This window comes from Chinchilla lanigera, unplaced genomic scaffold (assembly GCF_000276665.1).
Source record: "Chinchilla lanigera isolate Chin_1 unplaced genomic scaffold, ChiLan1.0 scaffold00061, whole genome shotgun sequence".
NCBI classification, from domain to species: Eukaryota; Metazoa; Chordata; class Mammalia; order Rodentia; family Chinchillidae; genus Chinchilla; species Chinchilla lanigera.
The window spans coordinates 13,909,026-13,935,387 of record NW_004955462.1 but is presented as its reverse complement, the minus strand read 5'-3'; the positions used below and the strand labels follow the sequence as shown (position 1 = coordinate 13,935,387).

Here is a 26,362-nt window from a genome sequence, read left to right as displayed (position 1 = left end):
GGCAAAAATCATAATAGAAAAAGAAATCAAACCAAAAGAAACATCAAGATGAGAAAACAATTATAAAAATATTTACGTGTAAAGAATGCAACCTCAAGCCAATTTAAATAAGAATAATAGGATGATAAATCAGTATCACAATTATTAGAATCAGAAAATAAGGTCTACTGTATAGTGGGTTAAATTGAGAGATTTACTTCTCTTTGACTCAGATCAAATTGGTAAAAAATAAGCAAATTTATGAAAATATTTATTTGCTATCCTCTATAATCTTGAATACATCACACAAGGGGGTAAAGAGATTAAGCTTTAATAATTCACAGGATGTTTCACACATATCAGGCTCAAGGAAGGAAGGAAGCCTCCGAAGATCAAGTCAACTTATTATCTTACTTTAATGAGACTTAGTTTGAAGTTGTCCTAAAATGAGAACTAAAAACACATATTTGAAATAACTACAAGCTACTAAATGGTCCTTGGGTGGAAGAGAGTATTTTCACAGGAGTTAAAATACTCTGCCTGAACAACAGATCCTGTTAAAATTTGTAGGGTAGAGCTAATGTACTTTGAATTAAATCCATTGCTTTAAATGTATTATTAGGAAATAATAAATATGGAAAGCAATTCACGTGAGCCCATAAAATGAGTAAAATAGAAAATAATATTCTAAAATCAATAACAGAAAAGTTTAACAACCCAAAAGCTGGTCCTGAAAGGACTAATAAAGTTGATTAACAAAAGACTAAACTAAAAATAAGATATAGAATAAAGGAGATATTATAGTCACAACAAAAGCATTAAAATAATAAAAAATATGATTATACTTGTGGAAACTTAAAGAATATGGACAAATTCCTGGAGAAACAAAGTGAAAATTAGCGAGATAACTTAACCAATAAGTATTAAAGATATTTGTGTAGTAATAAAAGACTTCCTCCTTTTGAGAGCTTCAGTTTTATAAGAAAATAATTTAAAACTTCAAGAACAGGTAATCCTGAACTTACAAAATTTTTGTGGAAAGTAGAAAAAAGAGTAAGACTTTAATTCACTTATATGATAAAGTGAACCAGTATATTAGTGAATTCAGTAAATTATAGTCCAATTTTGCCTATGAGGTTTAAGGCAAAAATCGTAAATGAAATAGAAACTTACTAAATCCAACAGTTTATTAAACATAGTAATAGAACATTATCAAGTGAAGCAATACAAAGATGCAATGGCATCAATAGTATTAGTAACTGAACTCTATAATGCAGTGAAGATAAAAAAAATGACTGTCTCAATAGATACAAGAAATCACAATAACTTTTAAAACTGCTGGGACGAAAATTCTAAGAACCACAGTAAAGGCTCTTTCAGAGCCTTTTTAACACCTACAACAAATATACTTATCATGCTTCAATGGAGAAGGTTTCTAAACATTCCCTATAAAACTGGAAACAACACAAACAATGCTCACTATCATGACTGCTCTCCAGTGTGTACTGGAGGCCTACGACAATGAAGTAAGCATTAAAAATAAATAAGAAGAGTAAGTATTGAAAGAGAACAAAATACTCTTACTTATAGTTGATGAATCATTGAAATAGAAAACACAGTAGGATCAACAGGTAAACCAGTAGATCTAATGTGAGAGTAAGTATTTTGTCTCCACCATAGACTATAAGAAATGTAACACAACATAGGACATAATTTATAAGAGCCAAAAAAATTTGAAATTACTCTAACAGACTATACAGCACTTTTATGGTGAAAATTTATAATTCCATTAAGAGTAAAAACAATGACCCGAATAAGAGGATGTAGCATATTTACAGAATGCCAGTTCTCTTCTAGTTACTGTACACATTAATGCCAAATTCACCCAAAACTCCAGCAAAAGATTTTGAGTGATTTAACATATTTATTCTAAAATGTACATGGAGGAATCAATGTCCAATAATTACTGTCAGTTTGGAAAAAGAAGAGGGCACATATTCTACCTACTAGACATTAAGTTATAAAGACAAAACAGTAAGATATCCCAAAGCCAGGGAAGGAGGATGCTTGTGATATAATACTGTACAGAGGAGAAACCACAATTCAGGAGGGAAGGGGAGTGAATTATTAAGCAGAATGAAAACGAGCTCAAGAGATTTGGAAAAATACATAGTTAGATTCTTACCTCTTATTAACACAAAATTTGACTCTGATTTCCCAATTTATAAAACAGACATCTACTGAACAGCTAGATGTATGAAGGATTTCTCTGGACACTGGGGATATGCCAGTGAAAAAAGAGAGAAGCCTTACAACCATTAACATCCTCAAGAGGGTAACATAAAGTCAGCACAAGAAAATGTAAGATAATTTTCTCAGGATCGCAGAGTGGGGAAAGACTTCTTTATTCAGCCAGAACCAGAAAAAACACAAAGTGTAAGGCAAAAAATATTTGATGGTTTTGATGACATCATAATTAAATATGAGCAGACTTTATGGCCCACCCATACATTCAAGAGAGTCTCTCAGCTCCATAAGCAGACGTGTGTGAGGTTGCTCATCTCAGCGTTGCATCTGGTTGCCGGGGATGGGAGCTCACTTTGATGCCTCCTTCCTCAGGTCACTGAATAGGACCGAATTTCACTTCTTCTCTACTTGGTGGTAGTCATGGGATGCTGTGACCCAAGAATTCACAGTGGTCCAGCCGCAGTGTCCTTTTAGGTTATCTGGAAATCTAGAGTCCTTCTCCTTAACAACTTTGAAAGTAAGACCAGGGGTGTGAAATGAACCACAACAGTTTGAAGATAAGTAAGAGCAAGGACATATAATTTTTTTACCAACTAGCCAGATCTTAATTCACATTTTGAACTACCAGATAAATTCACTAGGCCCTAAAGCTAATTTGACTAACCCTTCAGGAATGCATTCCTAGCCAAATAATATCTATGAAGGGGGCCATTGCTCTGTGTAGCAAATATTTCTACACAGTGGAGGACACCAGGGCCACTCAGCCATGCTTGAATGGCACTTAGGACCTAGGTGGGAATTGGAATCATACTTAGGAGGATGTCTTTAAAATACCCACAGTGTACAGAGCCACATCCATGCTGCAGAAGTGATTGGCACACATAAATTCTAGTAAGAAAAATGAAGGAAAAAGTATATCCAGGGTAGGAGCAGGAAGATCGAAATGAGAGAGAAGAGAAAAAGACAAAAGGAGAACACTCCAGGCTTAAGGCAGAAGGTGATGGGTGGATCAAGGCCCTCACCATGACCAAGACCACTATAGGGAGCTGCAGACAGTGCATTGGGAGGCCAAGGCCTTGGTCCCTTACTGACTCACACACATTTCTATTGCTCCTCCATTCCCCAACTCTACCTAACACAACAGGGCTCAACAGAGAGAGTAGAGCAGTGTGTATCACTCCACCCAATCACTTGCTTTATAGATGAAGACACTGAGCCCTAGATAAAGGGAGAGATTTGTTCAAAGTCACCGAGCCTCTGGGCTGGAACTTAGGGCTCTGAACTCATTGCTAAGTGCTCTTTCCTCTGTCTGAAACGGCCCCTCTACCTGTTGGAAAGAGGGTGCTGACCATGATGTAACGGTGGTACCTTTAAGCAGCCAGAGACACAGGTTCAAGCTGTCTCACTCCAAGAAAGAAGAGGAAGAAGTGCAGAAGGGCTCTGGAACTTGTGCTGAGTGCCTGGGAGGTGGGGATGTGGCCGGGAGACAGAAGATCTTCAGTGAATCAAACCAGGAGAGTCTCAATTGTCCACTATGGTTTGGCATGCCAGACTTGCACTTGCAGGAGAACTGTATCACCAGTGAGAGGGGGGCCCCGTTTCTTCTGTCACTGGCTTTGTCCAGTCTCCTTATCATCAAGGCAAGACATCCACATAATCGTCACTATTCTCTGTGGGAGAAAGCAGAGATCAGCAGTGAGTCTCCACACCCAGAAGTCACATCAATGACCCTACTCAAGGGAAAGAAGACTAGGGCACAGAGCCATCTTGATGCCACATCAAAGCGCTACCACTCCATCCAAGTGACACTGGCAAAGGCTTTCCTGGAGAAGATTCTTTTCTGAGCTATGTCTCAGAGTTTCCAGCACCAGCAGGAAACCTATGCCTTGTCCGGAGTAAGAGCACCTGAACATTGTTCTAAGGAGGCGAAGGGGAGGAAGGTGGGTTGATGGGAGGCTATTTCCCTATTTGCGGGTGAGTATTGGAGGCTTGCCCTACCAGTGCTGACTAAGCATGGAGAAGCTGTGTGGGAAGACCCTCTCCCAGGTCCTGGAATGGTCTCTGAGGGGGTCTTTCTCCTCTCGGGATTTGTGATTATTTTATCATTGCTTGTGCAAACATTGCCACCACCCTGCTCACCCCAGCAACTCATCTGAATTTGCCCAGGGGCCACAGCACAGGTGCATTCCTTGGGTTTCTAGCTTTGCCATCTTTTATGCTTTTTACAGCAAAATAGCTACAGAGTACAGGATACAGCTGTGGCTGAACCCAGTTGATTGGCACCAGTGAGCACACACTCCTGCATGGCACTGCGGGGACAGACAAACAATGGCGGGCTGGTGGGTATTTTAAGCATTGACACTCCATGCTTAGTTTTGTTAGGGGAGGTGAGAAACCTGATGGGTAGTCCAAAGAAGGACTTCACCTAGAACGGATGTGAAGTGACTAAGGCTCCCCAAGAGCTCTCTGTCCTCCGTCCTCCCTACTTAGCACATCTGCTCTAATCACCATCACCTGCCCATCAGCAACAGCTGCAGTCCCTTTCACTGGAAATGCAGCCACATATTTCACCATGGAAGATCAGGATTAAACCATAAACATCTCCGGAAGTCCAAGTTCAAGTCACACTACATTTCCACTGACACCTACTAGATTCTTTTCTGAAAGCAGATTTCAAGGGTAAGGCTAGTCAAGAGTAGCTGCCTGTGATAGGAATTGATAGTTGTCGGCATAGATTGCCTGCCCTCAGATTTCCTGACCATCTCTCATTCTGCTTTATGGCTTCATACCTTTAGGGATGTGTCTGAAATAATTTTTCACCTATTGTTTTACAGATGAATGCTTAGCAAATATTGAGCAAACTGTAATAGAATAAACCTTAAGGAGAGAGTTGAATTGGTGTTCTCACTTAAAAATCTGCCCATGGATCTATTTATTCCCAGACTTGAGTGATTTGTACAAGGTCGGAGAGTGAAGTCATCTCTTTACCTAAGAACCACTTTTGCTTCCCTGGTAGTCCAAAATCAGACAGCTCTCTGTCTTGGTTACCTTTGGGGGCTGCAACACTATTTATCAACAAAATGGAAATTGTCTTAGTACGACTCTCTTCAGAAATAATGTCATAGAAAAGGGTATCTATTTGTATTGATTCTGCAAGGAAAGCCATTGGTGGAATTGGGATTGAGGTTCCTTTCTGAATGCTTTTACCATAAACATTATCCGTGGCTAGTTGTGATCTTCTCTTTATTGGCTTTGAAAGGTGGACCACCAGTCCTTGACCTGGTTTTTCAAATTTGGAGACCAGTTCCTCCAGGGTTGGAAAGATCAGTTTTCGAGCACTGTCTGCATTCTGCAAAAATATAAGAAAAGGGGTCACTCGGCATCATGCAGTTGTGTGTGAAATATGACGCTTCTTCAGATGGTGGCTTTCAGGATTACTTCTGGCTTGACTAACTGAAAACAAGAGGCCAGCATGTCTTGGTTACTTTTCTCTTGGGACAAAATACCCGACACCCAAAATTAAGGAAGGAAAGGTTTATTTCACTTACATTTTGTGGAGGTTTTAGTCCATACTTGGCAGGTTACAAGGCAGAGTAGCTCATGGTGGCAGAACACAGCAAAAGCAACAAGTACTAAAAGCCAGGAATGGCCGCAAGCAGCCTCTTGCTCTCCCTTACATATGCAAACTATCCACCCCAGGGCGGTGCAGCTCTCACACCCATTATCAATCAAAGTCTAAAAGCCTGCCCCATGACCGCATGAGGCTTTGGGGGGACACCCAGACACAAACCATAACACAGCAGCTCATGCAGAAGAGCACATACCAGCTGCCAATGGCAGCAACACTTGTTTTGCGGTACTGGAGACTGAACCACCCTGGGCCATTATGTTGAGTTACATCCCTAACCCTTGTTTCATTATTTATTTTGAAACAGGATCTTGTTCATGACCCTGGCCAGAAATTCTCTATTTTTAAGGCCAAATCCTGACTTGAACTATATTAGTAGTGAGGACTTCCGGTCAAAGGGTCTCAACCTAATCTGCAGTGTGGAAGTGAGCCCAGTCCTTGGCAAGTTTGTTCTTGTTCTGGATACACCCTAAAGGGCCCCCCCTCTAAGAGTTCCTGTCAGATTCTGGGGCATGCTGCCAGGCATTGCTGTTGAGGGGGGACTAGCAGAGGTGGACATCTGATGTGAAATGCAAGATGTACACTGTACATGTCCAAGGAATTCGGAATCTCCATGTGAGAAAAATGAGGCCAAAAAAGGTCCCAATTTAAATTGCAAGTAGGAGTCAGGTGTGGTGGTGCACACCTGTAATCTCAGCACTGGAGAGGCTGAGATAGGCAGATCGTTGAGAGTTTGAAGCCAGCCTGGGTTATATACGAGACCCTCTCTGTCAAAAAAGAAAACAAAGGTAAGAAAAAAATTCAAATTGGAAACATTAACATGACCCAATTAAACTGCAAACAGTTGTTTTCTCTCTGCCAGCTAGAGGTCCACTGCTACTGTCTGATACAATCTTACAGACATAATTTAAAAACAAGATGGCTTCCTTGATCATCACTGTGGTTCTCACATGGCTGCCATGTCAGGCGGTGACCAGAAGCTTTCTGACATTCACCTTGGTCAACCTCTGTGATGGTGATGTGAGCTGACGTGGGAGTTGGTCCTTTTATGTGGTCACTTTCACCAAACACCCCTAGTAAAATGCTCCTTTGTGTCTGAGTTAGAACTGTTGTACAGGCCTCTCTGTCCAGACAAGAGACAAAAGAGGGGACTGAGGAATTATTCAAAATTTCCTGGTGTATGCAAGTGAAGAAAGAAAAGTTGCATTTTAGAAGACATTTTACTTTGAAATAACCTCAGACACAAAAAAGTTGTGAAACTATTAAGCAACAAAATTCGTATATGTATTCTCCACCCACACCCTAAATATTAACATCTTACATTTGCCTTTTATTCTCTTCTTTTAAATATATATGTGTGTGTGTGTATACATATTATATACATATTCTTTTAAAAAATATTTTAGAGTTAAATTGCAGACATGATACCCCTCTAACTCTAAGCCACTTTAGTATTCTCTAAAAGTAAAGGTATTACCTACCAACACTACAATGTCTAAGTGCAGGAAATTAACCTAATCCAGTACTATTTGCTAGTCTTATACAAATTTTAATTGTTTGGAAATCACTCAATAGTCTGTTCTCATTCAGATATTCATGGTGCACTCAAGTATATTGTAGATTCTGAGAAATATTGTAGTTAACTGGAGTTTGTATATAAGTTTTTTGGGAAAGATTGTCAAGATTCTTTGTTAGTAACTAAAAATTCTATTATGCTTTATGTGCTTTCTTAAGCTAAATAACTAAATACAAGAGAAGCAAAAAGATTTTCTGTTCATCTCTCAGCAAACCAGACAAATGAAATAACACTCTAATGCTTGCAGTATCTGATATGCCCTTTATAACTATGGAATACGTTTAAATTTCTGAACATTCATACCTCTCCCAACTTCCCTTCCCACCTCCATTCTGCATCATTGCCCCCACCCTGCTCTCGCTCTCCCTTTACTTTTCTCTCCCACTACTCAGTTTTTTTTTTTTTTTTTTTTTGGTTTTTCTCCGGTACCGGGAACCGAACTCACGACCTTGTGCTTATCAGGCAGGCGCTTTTGCCGCTGAGCTAAATCCCCAGCCCCTCAGTTTTCAATTAGCAATAATCGCACCTCAGATAAAACTCATTTGCTATGATACTGCCACTACTCAGGACTGAACACAGGGACTACTAAGTTACACCCCCAACTGTTTAAAAATTTTTATGTTTTTTGTTTTATTTTGAGAACAGATCTCACTTAGAACTTGCAAATCTCCTGCTTCAGCCTCCTGAGTAACTGGGATTACAGGTATGCACCAGATGCCTAGCTTAGTTTTCTAATTTAACAATAGTTTGAATGGACTGCAGGTTAGTATAGTTAACCAGTAGAGGCAGTAGAGTTCTGTGCTTCTGCACTATAGAATAATAGCCAGGGTTATTCAAATGTGGAACCCAAATCTGATACCTTTCTAGTTCTCTCAAGAAAGACAAAGATAACTATCGATCTGGCTCCTTATTCTATGTGGTGCTGCCCTTTTAGAAGCAATGATCTCAGGGTCTCTTCTCCTAATCTTTGTATTGTTGAGGGAGGGGCCCTTCTATTTTCTTACCTGTATCTTGAAATACCCATATTTTTCTCTGAAGATTCGGTACGTGTAGACACAATTGTTAAACCTGTGGAAAGATTACTCTGTGAATCATAATGTTCTCGTACACAAGTCCAGGCAGCACCTTACATTACATTTTATATGCCTTCATCAATCTTGGATCCCAAAAGAAAATGATCGGTTTCAGGCCCTCTCACCCATGGGAATTTAAAAGAAAGAGGGGCTTTAAAATGGCAAGATTTATTGAGGAGACGGCAGTCTGAACTCTAGAGAAGAGGATAAGGAGAGGGAATTCCATGGTCTTGACATGAATGTTTGTCTGATTCTTTCACTTCAACATCAATTGCTAAAATGTACAAAGCACCACAGAGCCATGCCTTTGCTGTTGGGTAGATGACTTTCTCCTGATTGTATTAGAGATAGTATAACTAAAAGGAAATACTGCTAATTTTGTCCAAGCAAATGATAGATTGTGTCTTGGTCCTTATTGGAACAGGAGCCCTGGACTCAATCTTCTAATCATAATTTAAATAGCAAACCTAGTCTAGAAATTTTCAAAGCAAGAGGTATCATAAATTGCACAATTCTTCAATTTCAAGATCTCATCAGTTAAACATAAGGCACATTATCCACTTAACAATAGCTTTCTGGGAGAAAAATGTGTGTGTTAAATGTCTCTTATCGAGTGCTGGATATATTCTGATTTTACAGCAATAGCAGGATGTGGAGTGAGACTCAATGACATTAACATGAGGTTCAAACTCTGTTTGTTGCTCCTACCCTACCCCTGGCACCTATGCCAAAGAATCAAAGGGACTAATCTTCAGGACAGTTTGGTAAGCCAGCTTTAAGGTCTGGGTACCACTTCTCAGGAGATTTCATCACCAACTGTCCACAGGCTTTGGCAACTGGCTTCAAATCCCAGTTCTTCATATGGGGTTTCCTGGAGCAAGAATAAGACAACAGGTATCCCTAAACTATTTGGTAAGCAACAAAATGTTTTATATGAGTCCTCGCCCACATGGGGTAAATTAAATTATTCCACAGTTTGGATATGTTTTTAAAGAACTATTGCTCAAATTGGGATCCAAACAAAAGCTATACATTGGTTGGTTGTATTGTTTTCAACAGAACTATCCTAGAGCCTATGTTAAATTCTTAAATAAATGCATTTATTTTAATTACATTAAAAGTTATAAAGTTATGTACATTAAAGTTATATATATATTAATATTAATTAAAGTTATATAAGCCTCAGAAAATCCTCACAAGAGGAACATGAAAGACTAAAACAAGTAGAGGAGCTATGTCAGCTTTTTACTCTAGCCTTTTACTCCAAAAGCCATTTACTCCGTGCTATAAAGACAGACATGGCTCAGATATGATCTTTTTTTTTTGCAAAGTATTTAAAATGAAATAACAAGCCACATTACAGGAAGGATTCATAAGAAAATGACTTGTTAAACTTGTGATATCTATATGCATTTATTTTGGAATGTTTACCAAAAAGTATTATAAGAGATTACAGAGCCATGAGATTAGTATCTAAATTATGTGATGCTATGCTTTGAATTTTTATGTCCCTCCAAAATTCATGTTGAAATCTAATTTCCACTGTGGAAATATTGAGAAGTAGGGCTTTTTGGAAAGTAATGTATAATGGCTCCGTGCTCATGAATGAGATTAATGTCCTTATTTTAAATTTTAAAAAAAGGCTCCCAATATCTGCCTGATCGTTAGATCCATTCTGCCATGTAAAGACATGGCATTTGTTCCTTGCAGAGGATACAGCGCTATCTTGGAGGCAGAGGGTGAACCCTTACCAGAGACTGAACCTGCTGGTGCCTTGAGCTAAGACTTTCCAGCCCCTAGAACTATGAGAAATACATTTCCATTATTTCTAAATTATCCAATCTAAGACATTTTGTATGGCATCAAGAAAGACAGAGACATATGACTATGGTATAATTGGGTAAACATAAAACTTATTTTTAATGCCTTTTCTAATAATTATTTCATATGTGTCATTTATAAAATTTTAAGAATAAATATGATTTTTTTTCAATGTTCATGAAGACCACATTTCCATAGGCCTCTACCTCTGTCACCACTGGTGACGACAAGAGAGCCCCTCTCCACCCCAGCACTCGCAGCCTTGTCTCCACTCTTTCTTCCTTGAATTCTTTGAGCTCATTTTATTTTGCTCTTATTCTTGTTTGCCTGTCATTACCAGAACCCCTACTCTGGCAAGTCATCCTTATCTCTTGCATCCTAATCCCACAAGATTCCATACAACCTAGGTTGGGTTTTATGTTCACCTAATAATACCATAGTCATATCGAAAATCTTTCAACTGGGCTCCCTGGACCTTAAGTTCTACCATCATCAAAACAGCCTGTATCTTCAAACTGTTCTTGTCTTGGTTACTTTTCTCTCATTGCTAAGACAAAATACCCAAAGCCCAAAATTAAGGAAGGAAAAATTTATGTAGCTTGCAGTTTGTGGAGGTTTCAGTCCATACTTGGCTGACTCCGAGGCAGAGTGGCACATGGAGAGGGCAAACATTCATGGTGGTCAAAGATAGCACAGCAACAAAAGAGAGGAGTGGCAGAGAGGAGCAAGCCTCTTTCCCTTCCTTATATTGTAAGAAAGCTATCCCCACCCGGGGGCATATAGTGCTCACATAATCTCCATGCCCTCCTCTTGCACAGGCTCAGGATGAATACAAAGTAAGCACCTGGCCCCTGGTGAGTCACATAATTAAACTTCTCAAATTGACACAATAAATAACATCCCAGAAGGGTAAGGGCATATCCTTCTTACCCCAAGATGCACAACTGCTGAGTCACTTAGCCAAACCTCTAGACTCTCCAAGTTAACACAATGTATCAACCATAACGGTTCTTTGAACCCCTCCCCCCCTTTACTGCTCTCAAGGAAATCTGCCCTCTCCAGGACACTGCTTCCCCTGCACCTCCCTAAAAGGCTGGTTCTTCACCTCACTGCCTTCTATCTGCATGTCCCTGCTCTTAAGAATATTCTGTGCTGCTTCTTTCCTTCTCTGAATTCTCAGCTTTGGGTCTCGTGCTGCTAGATTATTTCACCTACTACACCTGCTGCTAACATCCTCTGACCCCTGGGTTATTGCTGTACATCTTTCCAAGCTTTAGCTCCTAACTCACTGTTGCTATCTCCAATAATAATTCTTGTCTAACTCCTTGGCAGTTTCAGTTCACACACTGATTTCCAACACACCAACTTCTCCATTCCTTGAATTCCTCTCCTCCGATGATCTTGTCCTCCTCCTACCTCAGCCACACACTCCCATGCTTGTAACCAGCGCTGGTTACATAATTGTAGGGCCCAGGGTGAGATGAAAGTATAGGACTCCTTGTTTAAAAGAAAATTAAAACTTTTGTGATGGTCACACCAAGTGCAGAGTTCTGGGTGACCACAAAGCTGTGTGCTGTGAAGAACACTTCTCACAGTGTTGACCTCGAAATTACCAAGAAGTGCAGCCCTTTCATGATTACAATTTCACGTGTCCCATTCCCTTTCCCATTTCTCATTTTCCTGTCTCTTCCTCTGGTACTCTGACCCCAGCAACTCTTCCAACACTCTGGTTCCTCCAGTTTGCACAGCTCCTCACTCCCATGTCATCCCTCCATTGTAATAAAAGCTTACCATTGTAATTCTGGCTTTCTAGTGGTGTAAAAACAATATGCATTCAATAGAAAAAATTTGTCTGGCCATATGAGGAATTAAACCCAGAGCCTTCATCCTCAGCTGCACCCCTGACCTTTTTAATTGTTAAAAATTATTTGAAATAGAGTCTCACTAAGTTGCTAGCTTGCCCAGGCTGGGCTTGAATTTATGGCCATCCTGCCTCAGCCTCCCAGAGTGCTAGGATTACAGATGTATACCATGTTTTATGATATCTCAATCTGTCATGAGTTTATTGGAACAGAACCTCATTTTATTTTATTTTATTTTATTTTTTTTAATTTTAAGGATAAAAGGAGGGAAACATTAACAGACATACAACATTTTACAACATATCACAAGCACAATACAGACAATACAGAGTTACAAACAAAGTGGTAGGGAATTAACAATGGTGGTTGTATATCTGTACCTTCAGCTATCTTTTCCTTTACTTACTCGATTAGCAAAACCAGAATTCTATTTAAGTCCAGCTTTCTGCAAGTGCATGTGGCTGGGAGAAAACACACAGCCATGTAGACTGGTTTCACTAAACTAAAGGGGCTCCAAGTGTTCTCCTGTTCTTCTAAAAAATGATTCTCTACCTTATCCCTTTTCTTCAGCGCCTTCACCGACTGATTTTTCATTCTCCCTCTTTGCTAATGACTTCACTGAGGTCAGAGCAATCAGTAGAAATTTCCCAGACATGCACTGCACACCTGTTAGCATCTGCACTTCTCTACTCTGCATTATTCCCACAGCTGGACTTTGTGTGTTGCTCTCCAAAGCTAATCCCTCCTGTTTCCACGGGATGCCCCTCCCTTTTCATCTACGTAAGGACATGGCTCTAACAAGTCTTTCTTCTATCTCTGACATCATTAATTACTATTCTTTGCAAAACAGCATGTGTGGTCCTTTTTAAAAAGGTGAGTCAGAGCTTGTCATTCCTCTGCACAAAATCTAGGCTTACATTAGGTCAAGTTTGGAAAACAAAAAGATCGGGATTTGTGTACAGGGGAGAGTTCCTGTGTTAGCAGACATAAATCTTCTTAGAAAGCTATAATTAAGATATAAGGAGCCAGTTTTAAGGGCAGAAAATGATATTAATGCATACACCAGCTCAGAAACAGACCCATGCATGTATGAAAATTTGATCTAGGATAGAGCAGGCACAGCAGGTTGATGGGGAGGGGAGGGATTGTTTGTTAAATGGTAACATTTAACATGCTGGAACACATAAAATCAGATCCCTACTTCATACTTGAATGGGAGACTAAATTATGAAAAACTAAAGTATTAAATGCCAGAGAAGTGAATATAAGTGAACAACTTAATGACTGTGAGTTAAGGAAGGAGATCTTAAATTACAAAAAGCACAAGTCAAAGAACAGATTTATAAATTCACTTTTTAAAAATTAAGATGAATTTACAAAATGTACTCAATAAGTGGAAAAGTCCACAGACTGGGAGAAGATAATTACCATATATACATATACATGTATATATATATATATATATATATATATATATATATATATATCACTTTAAACAAATGAAAAGATGTTCCACTTCATTATTATTCAAGTAAATAAAATACAAATTAAACTACCAGTAGATGTCATTTTATATCAGATTGGCAGAGATGTAAGAATTGAGTAATGCAAAATGTTGGCCAGGATAAGTGATAGAAAATTTATATACTACTGAAGAGATGGTAATGTCTTAGAGAACAATTTGGCAAAATTTAGTAAGACTGAAATGTGCATAATTTATGAGCTCATGCCTCTTCTTTGAAATGGCAATATCAGAACAAAGTTAGTAATGCCATTCTTTTATTATTTATTGAAAAGCAAAGATTGGTGGGCCTATAATTTAACTCATTTAAATATACTTAAACTATAAAATCATAAATATAAAGACCAAGTAAAATATAAATTAATAGAAATGCAATAGATACATGATTTTCTGATATGTTATTTGAATTAAAATACAGCATTAAAAAATAAATTAAAACTCCATGAAACAGTAAATTTGTAGTAATCATGATAGAAGATCAACACACATAAATCACTAGTGCTCCTCTACAACTACAATGAACCTGCCAAGAAAGAAATCAGGAAAAGAATTCCATTCACAATGGCTTAAAAAAATTAAATATCTAGGAATAAACCAAATCAAGGAAGTGAAAAACATCTGTAATGAAAACTATAAAGCTGGAGAAAAAAACTGAAAAAGACATTAGAAAATAGACATCACTTGTTCTAAATTAATAATTGTTAAAATGGCCATATTACCAAAAGCAATCTATAGTTTTCATGCAATTCTTATTAAAATACCAGCAACATTCTTCACAGAATTAGAAAAAACAGTCCTGAAATTCATTTGGAACTGGAGGAGATCCAAAATAGCCAAAGTAATCCTAAGCAAAAAGAGCAAGGGTGGAACCATCAGAATACCAGATTTCAAATTATACTGCAAAGCTATAGTAACAAAACCAGAGTGACACTGGCACAAAAATAGACATGTGACCAATGGAATAAAACAGGAGACTCAGAATCTCATGCACCTTCAGCCATCTGATTTTTTAAAAAGGGGCAAAAACAAATATTAGTGAAAAGATAGCCTCTTTAATAAATGGTGTTGGGAAAACTGGTTATTAACATGCAGAAGATTGAAACTAGTTCACATCTCTTATCCTGTACTAAAATCAAGTTAAACTAGATCAGAGAGACCTAGATATAAAAGCAGAATCCTTTAAACTATTGGAAGATAAAAAGGGAAATGCTGGAAGCCACAGACACAGGCAAGTCTTCCTATAATAACACGGGAAGTAATATAAAAAATCAACAAATGGGATTGCAGCAAATTAAAAAGTTTCTGCACAGCCAAGAAAACAATTAACAGAGTGAAAAGACAGCCTATACAATGGGAGAAAAATTTTGCAAGGTACTTTTCTGATAGAGGATTAATGTGTAGAATATATAAAGTTTAAAAAGAACACAAATGACCCAATCAAAATGTAGGCAAATGAACTGAATAGACATTTCTCAAAAGACAAAATGAAAATGGCCAATAAGTACATGAAAAATGTTCAACAACTCTGAGATTTCATGTTAACCCAGTCAAAATGCTATCATCAAGAACAGATACATACCTAAAATGAACACACGCACATACACAAAACAAGAGTTGGTGAGGATGTAGGGGAAAAGGAACCCTTCGACGCTGTTGGGGGGAATACCAATTAATACAACCACAATGGAAACTAGTATGGAGATTCCTCAAAAGACTAAAAATAGAAATTTAATTTGAGCTAGGTACACCTCTCCTGGTTGTTTTCAGGAAAGAACTAAAGATATATGTTGAATTATAGTTATACACACATGCCTATGTTTCTAGCACATAGTTCACAATAGCTAAGCTCTGGAAGCAGCCTAAAATGCACATCAAGGGATGAATGGATAAGGAAAATTGAGTGTGCATACATAATGGGAAATTATTCAGCTATAAAGAATGAAATAATGTAATTTACAGGAAAATAGATGGAACTTGAGACCATGATGCTAAATGAAATGTCAGACAGAAAGTTAACCATTTCATGGTTTCTACTATGTGAGAAATCTAAAACATAAGTAAATGAATATGTAAAATAAAGGAGAGATGGTAAGAAACAAGAAAGGCCGACTTTTTGGAGGTAGGTAAAAGGATAGGGTCAGGGGAAAGGTCAGAGAGGAGGAGGTTCAGGGATAGAAAGTGATTAAGATATGCTACATATACCAGTTTCCCAAAACAAATGTCCAATTATGTATTGCAAACATACGCTAGTAAAAATATTATTGCTTCTGAAGAAATAAGATGGAATGTATGCATTTTGAAAGAAAATTGAAAATAGCTTTTTTCAAGAACAACTTTGAGATAAAGAATAAAGAAAGGACAGGAGAAAGAATGAAAGGAGGAAAAGAGGAAGGCAAGAAAGCAAGGAATGAGAGGAGAAAAGAGGAAGGGGAGGCACATCAGTGGTCTCACTGTGTTCTGAGAATTTCTTTTTGTGCAGAATTTTCAGCTACTGGAAAAGCTGCATTTGTTTATTAGTTGAGGAATGGTAAGGGTATAAGTGTAAGGAAACTCCAGATATTTTCCTTGACTCATTCATCTTCAAATAATTCCATCTTATCTTCTGTTACCCCTCTCAGATTTATGGACATTTTGAACTTTTACAGGAGTTGGTGTCTTTCTACTGAAAGAAGGCAAGCTTTGGTACGTAAGCTTTGAGTAATCATGATGGTTAGTATTCTAGATTCCAGATGGCTGAGGACTGCCTGCTCATTACAAAACACAAAATCAAGACAGTTAAGTAGATAAAAAAAGACTCACCAGCAAGTGTTTGTTATTTTTTCTGTAATCTTTTCTAGTTCAATATTTTGAGGGCAAGATTACATTTTTGTTCTTCAGTAATTCTCTTTTCGGGGTTTTTATTTTTTGATTATTCAGAAAACAAGCTTTGGATCCTCTAAGAGACTGACCTAAAATGAATATAATCTAAAAGTTTGTACCCTTGGTTTTTCTCCCCATGTATTGGGGAGGGTGGGATGGAGAAAGAAGTGACTGGAAGTTGATTCTCAGGGAAAGAGGTAGAGTTGATGGGTGGATGGGTGTATTTGCTGTTTTCCTGTCTTAACAAGTCTCAAGTCTTTTTGTAAAGCTAGCTGGGTGTGTTATGATAATTAAAACAGCAGTGATATCAAACTATGCTCCCAATCCACATGCCACAATAACCAGCCGCCAGGTCCCCTTTGCCATCCATAGCTTAGTGGTGGTGGAGTGTGGCAGCTGAGTTGACAATTCCAGATGCTGAGTACTTTGGGAAAGTGCTTGAAATGAAGGGCTCCATCGGGGTAAAGGAAAGAACTTCTAAAAAGTATCATCCACTACTATCCAAATTTTACCACACTCAATTTTAATGCTGTGAGTTTTACAGAGCCAAAATTACTGATGTCTGCTTTGTCTAGTCTAGCACCTTGCCTGAGTCATATTACATACTTGATAAATACTTGTTGAGTTACATTGAATAATTTTAAAATATCTGAGTGTATCTAAAGAAGTATTATCAAGAGACATAGAAGAACACTTCACCAAATAAAGGGAGGTGCAATATTCTTGAATGGAAATACTATTGGTAAAAATATTTTTATAAAAATATGTTTTAATTTGCATTCCTAGCTCTAACCTGCACCTAAAGTCCAGACTCATTTAACCAGTTGTCTATTTGCCATTTCTTCTTGGATACCTATGAGCCATTTCAAATGTAATGTGTTCAATATCTGAGTGTATACCTATGCTGAATACTCTATGAATATCCACCTCTTCTTTGTGACCTTCTCTGCTGCCTGCTCTGGGCTCTTAACTTTGTGAACTCCAATGGGGCTTGCTTGCTTTCTGGCTTCTGATTGAAATCATCAAACTAGAGGCATATGCAACAGCATTACAGAGATAGAAAGATGGTGTTCAATTCAGATGGATAAAGTAAAAGATGGTTTTGCTGAATTCGTCAATAAATACACACTTATTCATGATTTGGAATTTAATGTGTTTTGCTTATGTATCTCAGAATGGCATAAGTAAGTATTCTGTTAGATTGGCTTATTGAAGGCTAGATTCAGTAGTGGCCTGTATTCAAGGATGGAGATGCCAAAACTTCCTGGCATTTTACAGAGGAATGAATCCAAAGATTTGGAGATGGCAATGTTGTAGCAGATTTGCTTAGTCATTCCTCACCTCCTGCAGGTGTCTGAGGGGACATCACCTCCATGATGCATTAGAAAGTACTTGGCTAGGAGTTTTAAAAACTGAAGCTATCCTTTAAAGGCTTGTATGGACCCTGGGAGATGCACTGGCATTGGGTACCCTAATTTCAGTGGAAACAATGGAAATACATACAAGAATAGTATATATCAAATATAAGCAGTAGTGGGATGTCATGGTATAAGAGTGCTCTGATTCCTAGGGTGAGTGATTTGATTCCTAGGGTGAGTGCTTTGATTCATAGGGACTGGTGGTAATGTTCAGTTGATTACTGGATTTCAAAGAACAGGAGAGATGGGCAGACTGAAATGGTACTTGATATAAAGGTAAACAGAAGACTTTTAGGTCTGATGGCAAAACTCTGACTTGACTCAATAGTAGGGTTCCTAGCATTTTATCCAACCCATAGACTTAAGTCAGTTCACAGGCCCATAGCTCTTTTGTAGGGAGGGACGCTGCATTCCTTTAATACAGACTGTGGCCACTGTCCCTCTAAGCCTTTTCCCTAAGGACAGGCAGCATTTACAGAGGCACTATGAACTGGGAAAAGGAAACATAATTGACTTGAGGGTTATCTGATACTGGCTGTGAACTAACATGAATCTCTGGACACCCCGAATGTTCTTATGACCTACCATCTCAGAGGCAGAACTTATAAAAGTCAGGTGATAGTCAAAATCTGGCCTTGAATCTCTTTCAATTGGATCCAGTGGCACTGGGTACCATCCTGTGGTTATTTCCCTAGCACTCAGAATTATCCAAATCATTGATTACCACATCCTCATTTAATCACCTGTTTGACCAATACAAAACCAAGTGTGTCTCAGGGACTGAATGAATTTTTATAGCTTTAATCAAAGGTTATTGCATTTACAGTTAGTTTCTAATAAGCATTGTCTCTTTTGTCACAAAACAATCACAGCTCTGGCATCTAAATCTACCAAAAAATTTACTGTTGGTCAACCAAAAAACATTCTATTTATTTAAATATTTCTGACAGCAACGTAGTACTCAGAACCAACCTGCCTTCATTTGATAGGAATATCAATAAATAGCCATGGTCTACCTCGAGCACTCTGTCAGTTCTCTTGCTCTGACAACATAACCCGGAAGAATCTTAATCACTTCAACACCCTCTGGTCCTGCATCTTAATGACATTTGCTAATCCCAGCTTAATGGACAGGGATCTGATCACATCATGCCCTTCCTCCCTAACTTCTGACACCTTTAAGTTAGAAGACTGCAATGGTCTCCTAACTGGCCTCGTTGTATCAATATTTGACCTCCTTCTTCCTCCTCTTCTTCTTCCTCTCCCCATTCCTCTCCCTCTTGCTCTCCCTCTCCCTCTCTCTCTAGATTTGTTTCTAGCTTCAGTTACAGCTCTAGCCCTCAGGGGTCTTCTTACTGAGCTACATCCCCAGCCCCCACCCCTGACCTTTTTTATTTTGAGACAGGATCTCATCAAGTTGCTAAATGGTCTAGACTGGCCTTGAACTTTCAGTCCTCCTGCTTCAGCCTCCCAGAGTGCTGGGACTATAGGTGTGTGTCACTACACCGAACTCACACTTGCTCTTTTCACCCTGCTCCCCATATACCATCCTGAGTAATACTTTTAACATATCAATCAGACCGTGCTACTTCTCTCTTCAAGACCCTCCATGGAATTTCATCACACTGAAGTAAAACTCAGTCCTTAAAACAGCCAAGGACCTATGACAATCTCTCCAACCTCACTACCACATTCTGTCCTTACTTGCTGTGGTACAGGCATGCTGGCCTTCTTGATGTTCTTTGAACACATCCACAAAAGACCAAATCAGGACCTGTGGAATCACTTTTCACTCCTTGTACTGTTTCCCCTCAAATACTAGATCAGCTTGTTTCCTCATTTGAGTATCTGCTCACATTCCAGATCGCTAGTGATCCCTACCTCTCTCTTTATCCTCTTACCTCTTTGATTTTTTTCTTTATTTTTACTTGATATAGACTTTTAGCAGCACTATACATTAGTACAAGCATTTCAAAGGGCATTTTAGAAATGTGCATTAGGAATAAAAATCTCTTCATTATTTTGATCAACACTGATTGTATAATAATTTATTCTGTGGGTTAATTTTGCATGTATGCTTTTTCTGGTTTCATGGTTGGTCTTTGACACTAGGTAGAAAAAATGATTCCTTTATTTGTTGTCATGTACCCAATAAATAGGTGGCGGCTTAAACCCCGGGGTAGGAATGACATGGAGTAGAGCCTGCTGTTTTGGTTATCCTCCACCAAATTGGGAAATCTTCAACTTCACTTAAGACGTAAGAAATATACAGGACTTATAGAACCCATTTTAAGCTCTCTGGCATTAAATTCTCAGTGGAGTTTAGGAAAGGCTAAGTCATCCAATTTTCCACTTATTTTTAAATTATTTCACTCTCTGCAGTACAGTTTAGCCTTGGGCAAGGGCATTAGGTGAGGTGCTGTGCATGGATCTCTGAGGCTTTGAGCAGTTCATAGATGTTCAGTTGGTCTTGTGCTGTGGTCAGTGTTGTGGGAAAACTTACTGCTGTTCAAGTTTTTAGTTTTGTTTTAATTGAACTTTGAAAGATCCGTTAGAGGAACTGGGACCAACTGTGCCCTATGATGCCAAATCTGTTCTACTCTTTCCACGCTATGACACAGAGAATGAAAGCTAATGAATAATGTTTTAACACTTTGACTTCTGGCCTTCTCATTGGTCTTGACATCGATTAGCTTTTTTGATATGGAGAGAGACCTACAATATATTGGAAAATACAGGTGGCAAGCTATCGCATATAATGAACCACTTGTGTACATATATATTTGCTTATAGACGCATGGACAGAAGTATGGGGAGATGTATGCTGAAATATAAAAAATGGTAATTTCTGAGTGGTAAGAGGGAAATAATTTCTGCTTTCTTCTCTATACCTTACTCTGCATTTGATTTTTCTAAAATGAATTTCAGTTAGCTTCCTATGTACAATGAAAAATGTTCAAATTGCTTTTCTTTCTGAGCTCTATATGAGTTCATCCTTTTTGAACTCTACAATCTTTCCAGAGATCTCAGAATATGAAAGTTGTTTACTACAGTTTATGACTTATTTATGACTCTCTGAGCAATAGAAAAACATTGTTATTATCCTCCGGGTGAGAAGAGGCAGGAGGTTAGGACTGCAGACTCTCATCTGCAGCCTTCTAATGGCTGCAGAAAGTCCTTCCCTTCCCTTCACACTGACACAGGAATCCTTCCCAGCTCCTAATATCTACCCCATGTTGACTCTACTGTTGACAAAGGCAGAGTCACTTCCAATTTCCCGATACTCACAAAGTCACACTACACAGATGGTCTTTCACACACTGAGGTTTTCTAGAAGCTTTATCATGTTGTAAGATCGAGTACTGTTTCCTGTCCATGTTTACCACATAACTTCCTAGTCAGTGCTAAGTGGTATTATGCTACCTCTCTCTCTGCCTGCCTTCCTTCCTTCCTTTATTTCTAACTTCTCCATTGTATTCTCATTTAGGTCTGTGAAATCATGGAAGTTGATAATATTGCTTTATTTTTTCAACAATAGACATTGGAGGTTTTCTCATATCTTACATAGATTTACCCAGTTTTGTTAATTCCTAGCTGATACCTCCCTGAGAGTGTGGATATCCTCCTAACAACATTTAGATTCTTTCCAATTTGTGCCTATTTGAGCAGTCACAATTGTAGGTTACAGGGGCAGGGGATATAGCTCAGCAGCACAGCACCTGTCTGGCAAGCCAAGGTCCTGAGTTCGATCCTGGTACCAAAAAAAACCTATAGGATATGATTTTATTTGTGAAATTTGGGGCCATTCATTATACCGATGTATTTCACATTTGGCCACATTGCTGGTCAGAGAGGCTGCATCAGCCTGCGGCAAGTGTGTACTTCTTGGCACTAGTTACCTTTGGGAAGGTCACAGTTTTATTTGTTGTCTTTGAATAGGAATGAATAGGAAAACTAGTACATTATCATTCTTATAATTTGTATTTTTTAAATTATGAGTGAGAGCTAATATTTTTTCATCTTTTTTTCTGAGACTCTCTTGCTTTTGTACTTGATTACTTAATTTAGAGTGTGTGTGTGTGTGTGTGTGTGTGTGTGTGTGTGTGTGTGTGTTTGTTCCTGGGGATCTAACACAGGGCCTCATGCAACCTAGGCAAGTGCTCTCTCATCGAGCTACACCCTGAGTCTTTATCTGATTTTTAAATACTCTAAATGTTAATGAAGCTTATTGTTTTCTGTTAGTTTATGAATTGTCTTTTAAGTTGTTTTTAACATTATTTTTTTACAGTGGTGATATTTATTAATATTTTGTGATTTTTAGGTTTGAGTATTTATTTCAAAAAGATTTTACAATTGTGAACATATTGGGTTATATTTTCTTCTAATACATAGTTACATTAAAAATGTTACATATTAGAACCAGTTTCAATTAATTTTAATTCAACTTAGAATTTGATCTAAGTTTATTTTTTCTGAGTTACAGAAAGTATCCCAACACCTTGATTGGCATCCTTCTTTTCCTCATTGGTTTGGAATGCTTTTTTTTTTCATCACATGCTAACTCTCATATATATTTGGCTTTATTTCTGGACTATATTGTATCCCATTGATCTTCTAGCTCTGAATTGTTTTAATTACTGTGGTGATTGCTGTAGTTTTATAAGGTATTTTAGTACTTGAGGTAGTACCTGAAATATTATTATTTAAGTATAATTATTCAAATGTCATAATTTTTGTAATAATATAATATTATTCAAATATTATTATTCAAATAGTATTATCTGAAGTATGGTTCTAACTAGTCTGCTTTCTAAGAAAACATTTCTGGGTATGCTGTAAAGGTCCTTGTTCTGTGTTCCACTTTACGTATACTATCTTTTCAAAAAATTAAAAAATTCTTCATTTTTATTACTGCAAACATACTGAGTTTATAGATTAAAGTGGACTAATGTGCTTTCAAACAGAGTATTTGCATTTATTCAAGTCTCCTGGTGTGCTCCCTACTGGATATTTAAGTTTTCTTTATACAATTCTTACATATTTCATATTACATTCATTCCTGTGTATTATTAATATTCTCTCCTTTAAATGAGTTGCTTTATTATATTTTCATGGGTTATTATACATATATAGGAAAATTGTTGAATTTTACAAATTAATGTTGAAAGCAGACGCCTGTATTGAATTCTCTTATAAATTTTAAACACAGATTTTTTTTGTTTGTTTGTTTGGCATTTTGTTTTGTTTTCCAGTACCAGGAACTGAACTCAAAACCTTGCACTTGCCAAGCAGGTGCTGTGCCACTGAGCTAAATCCCCAACCCCCTATCGTAAAAATTTTAGTAAAAATTTTTTCTCACTGAAATCTTAGACTTAAGTATAAAATCATTTTAATTTCAAATAATTTTTCACTTTCTTTTAAAATGTTTACATTTCCTGTGTTTACCTCATTTGGCCCATTACAGTTTTCAGGATCTCCTGGTAAATGTTGCAAAGTAGTGCTACTAATGAGTATCACTGGCTCAATCATGACTTTAATGGAAATTCATGTAGTATTTAATTTGGCCTTTTGGTTAAGGAATTATCTGTCTAGTGTACAGGAATTTGTAAAGTATGTGCATGTGTGTGGATGAGCGTGCACATGTTTGTGTTTAGTTAGGAGGTAGATATTTAAGCTCATACATTTTCAGCCAATTAAAGGAATTATGAAGTTTGTAAAGTTTGAACTATTAATATATTAACAGTTAAACTATATATAGTTAAACTAATCATTTTTCCAACATAGAACAATCCTGCATTTCTTGGATTACACCACACTTAAACGTAGTATATTTTCTCCTTAATGTGTGAAATCATTCTACATGTGGGCCTTTTCTTCTATGCATGCATATTTTTTTGGGGAAAAATAACCTTCCCACGTATAATTTGGAAGAAACCATCAAAAAGAAAATTAAAAGTAGGTGAAAAGATACAAATATACAGTTTTCTAAAGGGGAATTGAATTACTTCATTTTCCATTATTGTACCTTTACACAAAGCTGTATTTGTAAAGAAAAGAGGTACAGTTAGCCCACAACTACAGAGGCTGAAAGTTCAAATACCATTGTGCTGGTTCTGCTGAGGAACCCTGGGCTGCATCACATCATGGCAGATAGCACCATGGTGAGAACACAAGTGAGAGAGAGAGATCATACAGCAAAATAGGAAGCTGGAGCAGGGTTGGAGGAATGGCCCATTGGGCTCTTTTTATAACTACCCACAACCAAGAACTAACTCAAGTCTCATGAGAAGTATGTCACTTCCTTCCAAGGGTATCAACCTTGATGAGCTAAGGACCTCATATTAAGCCTAAGTCCTCCAAGGTCCTACTGCCTCCTAACACCACATTGGGGCCCAAGCTTCTAACATGTGAGCCCTTGTGGGATGAACCACATTTGAACCATAGCAGAAATTACCAATGGCTGAAAAAACTATAGATATACATACCCAATATCACTTGAAAATGTAAATTGATAACACCTTAATGATATCTTTCTCATACCTGTATCTCCAGCATGATTTAAGGAATCAAACAAATCCCTTCACTTCTATTAGTAATGACAATCACATTTGTGTTCAAAGGTTTCAGATCCTAAGAAACATGAAAGCTCATTTGCAGAGTGGCACCAATTCTTCGCTTGATCAGATTTTAGTCAGACTTTGAACCTTCTCCTAGACCTGTCTGTGTGCTTCCTCATAAAATCTAGTTTTATCAAAGAACTCTCCTAGATCAGTTTGGCAAGAACCCCTCACCATCAATATCTGATCACCCTCAGTATCTGACCAGGTTCTTCTTTCGTTACCCACCAAGTGATGTCTGCATACTCTGACATATCTTCAGCTAGAATCTGGGTCTGTTTAGCTACAACTGGTCTTATCCCTGACGTTTCCTCCTAGTAATTTCCTCCATGGATGCTAGCTCTGCTCCTTGGCTATACATTTCCATTGCCCTGCTCTGTTTGGAGTTAGCGCCATCTTCTTCACTTCAAGTCTCCCTTGCAGTGGTCCCTATACCTATCAGAATGGTCTTAAATAAAGTCGTCCATGCTTTAACAAGTGTCACTGAATTTTTTTTCTTTAGCAAGAGACACTTGGATTTTAATTTTAAAATAGGCGGAGTGAAAGGTTCAATGTTCTCTACAAAAAAAAAATGCCCAGAGAGATTTTGACTGATATCTGTCCAGTATTGCTTTCTAAACTGAGCATAAAATTTCCTTCATCAAAGTTGCTCTGATTCTCCGTCTTGGAATTTCATACGTAACTCAGTCTCAGGAAATATTGATGAAATTTAGCACAAATGAGTCATTTGAGAAATTCAGATCTCTGTTTCTTCACCTATAAAACAGCGACTGCTTCTGCTTGCCTTGGTAGACACAAGAAAGATGAAAAGAAATGATATAGGGTACCATTGCCCTTCACAAATCTAACACCATAAAATATTTTATGTATTGCAAGTGACAAAGCAGAATACATAATCTTTCAGACTGAAATTTCAGGGAAGACCCCCAGCCTCCTCCATACCAAGTAAATAGACCTGTGAAAGAGAGAATGTTTCTGACAGTTCTACCTTCTCCCCACCCAGCCACGCTTCCCGCAGCCTGTCCTTTTCCCATGAGTCCTAATTCTCCTGCTACAGAATCTGTACATGTGACATTTACACCAGGGAGAGGAGCGGGTGGAAGAACTGGGAAGGCATAATCCTTCTCTGCTCTCTTGTCAGCATCTAGCTATTTGGGGATGCAAAGGAGAGTGAAATATAGTGCTTTGAAGATGTGGCTGCCATTGCTAGAACTGACGTCAGGTTTCCAATGTGGAGAAGGCCAGGCTACTCACGAGACGCAGAGGCACAAGACTCCCGGTATTGACTCGCTGTCTCTTATCAGAAAGTTGCCATTCACTCCTTCCTTGAGCAGCAAAATTTCACACTCTTGCTTCGTCAGAGCACCATGATAGTAAGGCAGATCCATGGAGAATCCTCCCTGTTAGAGCTTCTGGATTAGCTTGGAGACCAGGTCTGAAGAAGACAGTAAAGGCAGCTGGTTTGAAGGGCCTCTTCTTCCAGTGGTGTAGGAATGAGATTCGCTTGCTCTGTGGGACTCAGTCAGTTTCACCAGATTCAGGAAATGAGAAGGGCGGGGGTGATGAAGTGACCAAGACATTTCAGCCTCAAAGTAGCCCTAAAGGGCACACAGAGTGGGTGGAGTCAGTGATGCTCATAGCTAGGCTGAGGTCAAGCTCCCTGCAACTGGGCTGCAGCTTGTGTGTCACTTGTGTGCAGCTTTGCACACAGCTTGTACCTTCTCTGGTTACTGGCGTTCTTTCTAAGGAACACACCACTC

General features: G+C 38.2%; 1 protein-coding gene across 2 annotated transcripts; it reads right to left on the bottom strand.

Annotated features, from left to right (window-relative positions):
- Nucleotides 1–1,148: 1,148 nt before the first annotated feature.
- Nucleotides 1,149–26,122, bottom strand: Sh2d1b (SH2 domain containing 1B). Of its 2 annotated transcripts, XR_001236587.1 has the most exons (5): nt 25,857–26,122; nt 8,435–8,498; nt 5,434–5,575; nt 3,595–3,896; nt 1,149–2,735 (listed from the first exon to the last, which is right to left on the bottom strand). XR_001236587.1 is itself a non-coding variant. In XM_005398275.2 (4 exons), exons 1-4 carry the CDS (start codon nt 25,988–25,990, stop codon nt 3,862–3,864), a joined length of 375 nt encoding a protein of 124 aa, XP_005398332.1. In that variant the 5' UTR covers nt 25,991–26,122; the 3' UTR covers nt 1,149–3,861. The 2 variants fall into 2 exon arrangements, 1 of the variants encoding a protein (XP_005398332.1); XM_005398275.2 differs by having other exon boundaries at nt 1,149–3,896.
- Between the last annotated feature and the right edge of the window lie 240 nt (nt 26,123–26,362).

What these genes read in the sequence shown, in the direction of transcription:
- Sh2d1b (XM_005398275.2), bottom strand. Translation starts at nt 25,990, where the DNA reads ATGGATCTGCCTTACTATCATGGTGCTCTGACGAAGCAAGAGTGTGAA. An exon ending in GTCTTGTGCCTCTGCGTCTC is followed by an intron (nt 8,499 to 25,856) that starts GTGAGTAGCCTG and finishes ATCTTTCCACAG; the next exon opens with GTTTAACAATTGTGTCTACA. An exon ending in AGCCACGGATAATGTTTATG is followed by an intron (nt 3,897 to 5,433) that starts GTAAAAGCATTC and finishes TTTCTCCCACAG; the next exon opens with AGAATAGTGACGATTATGTG.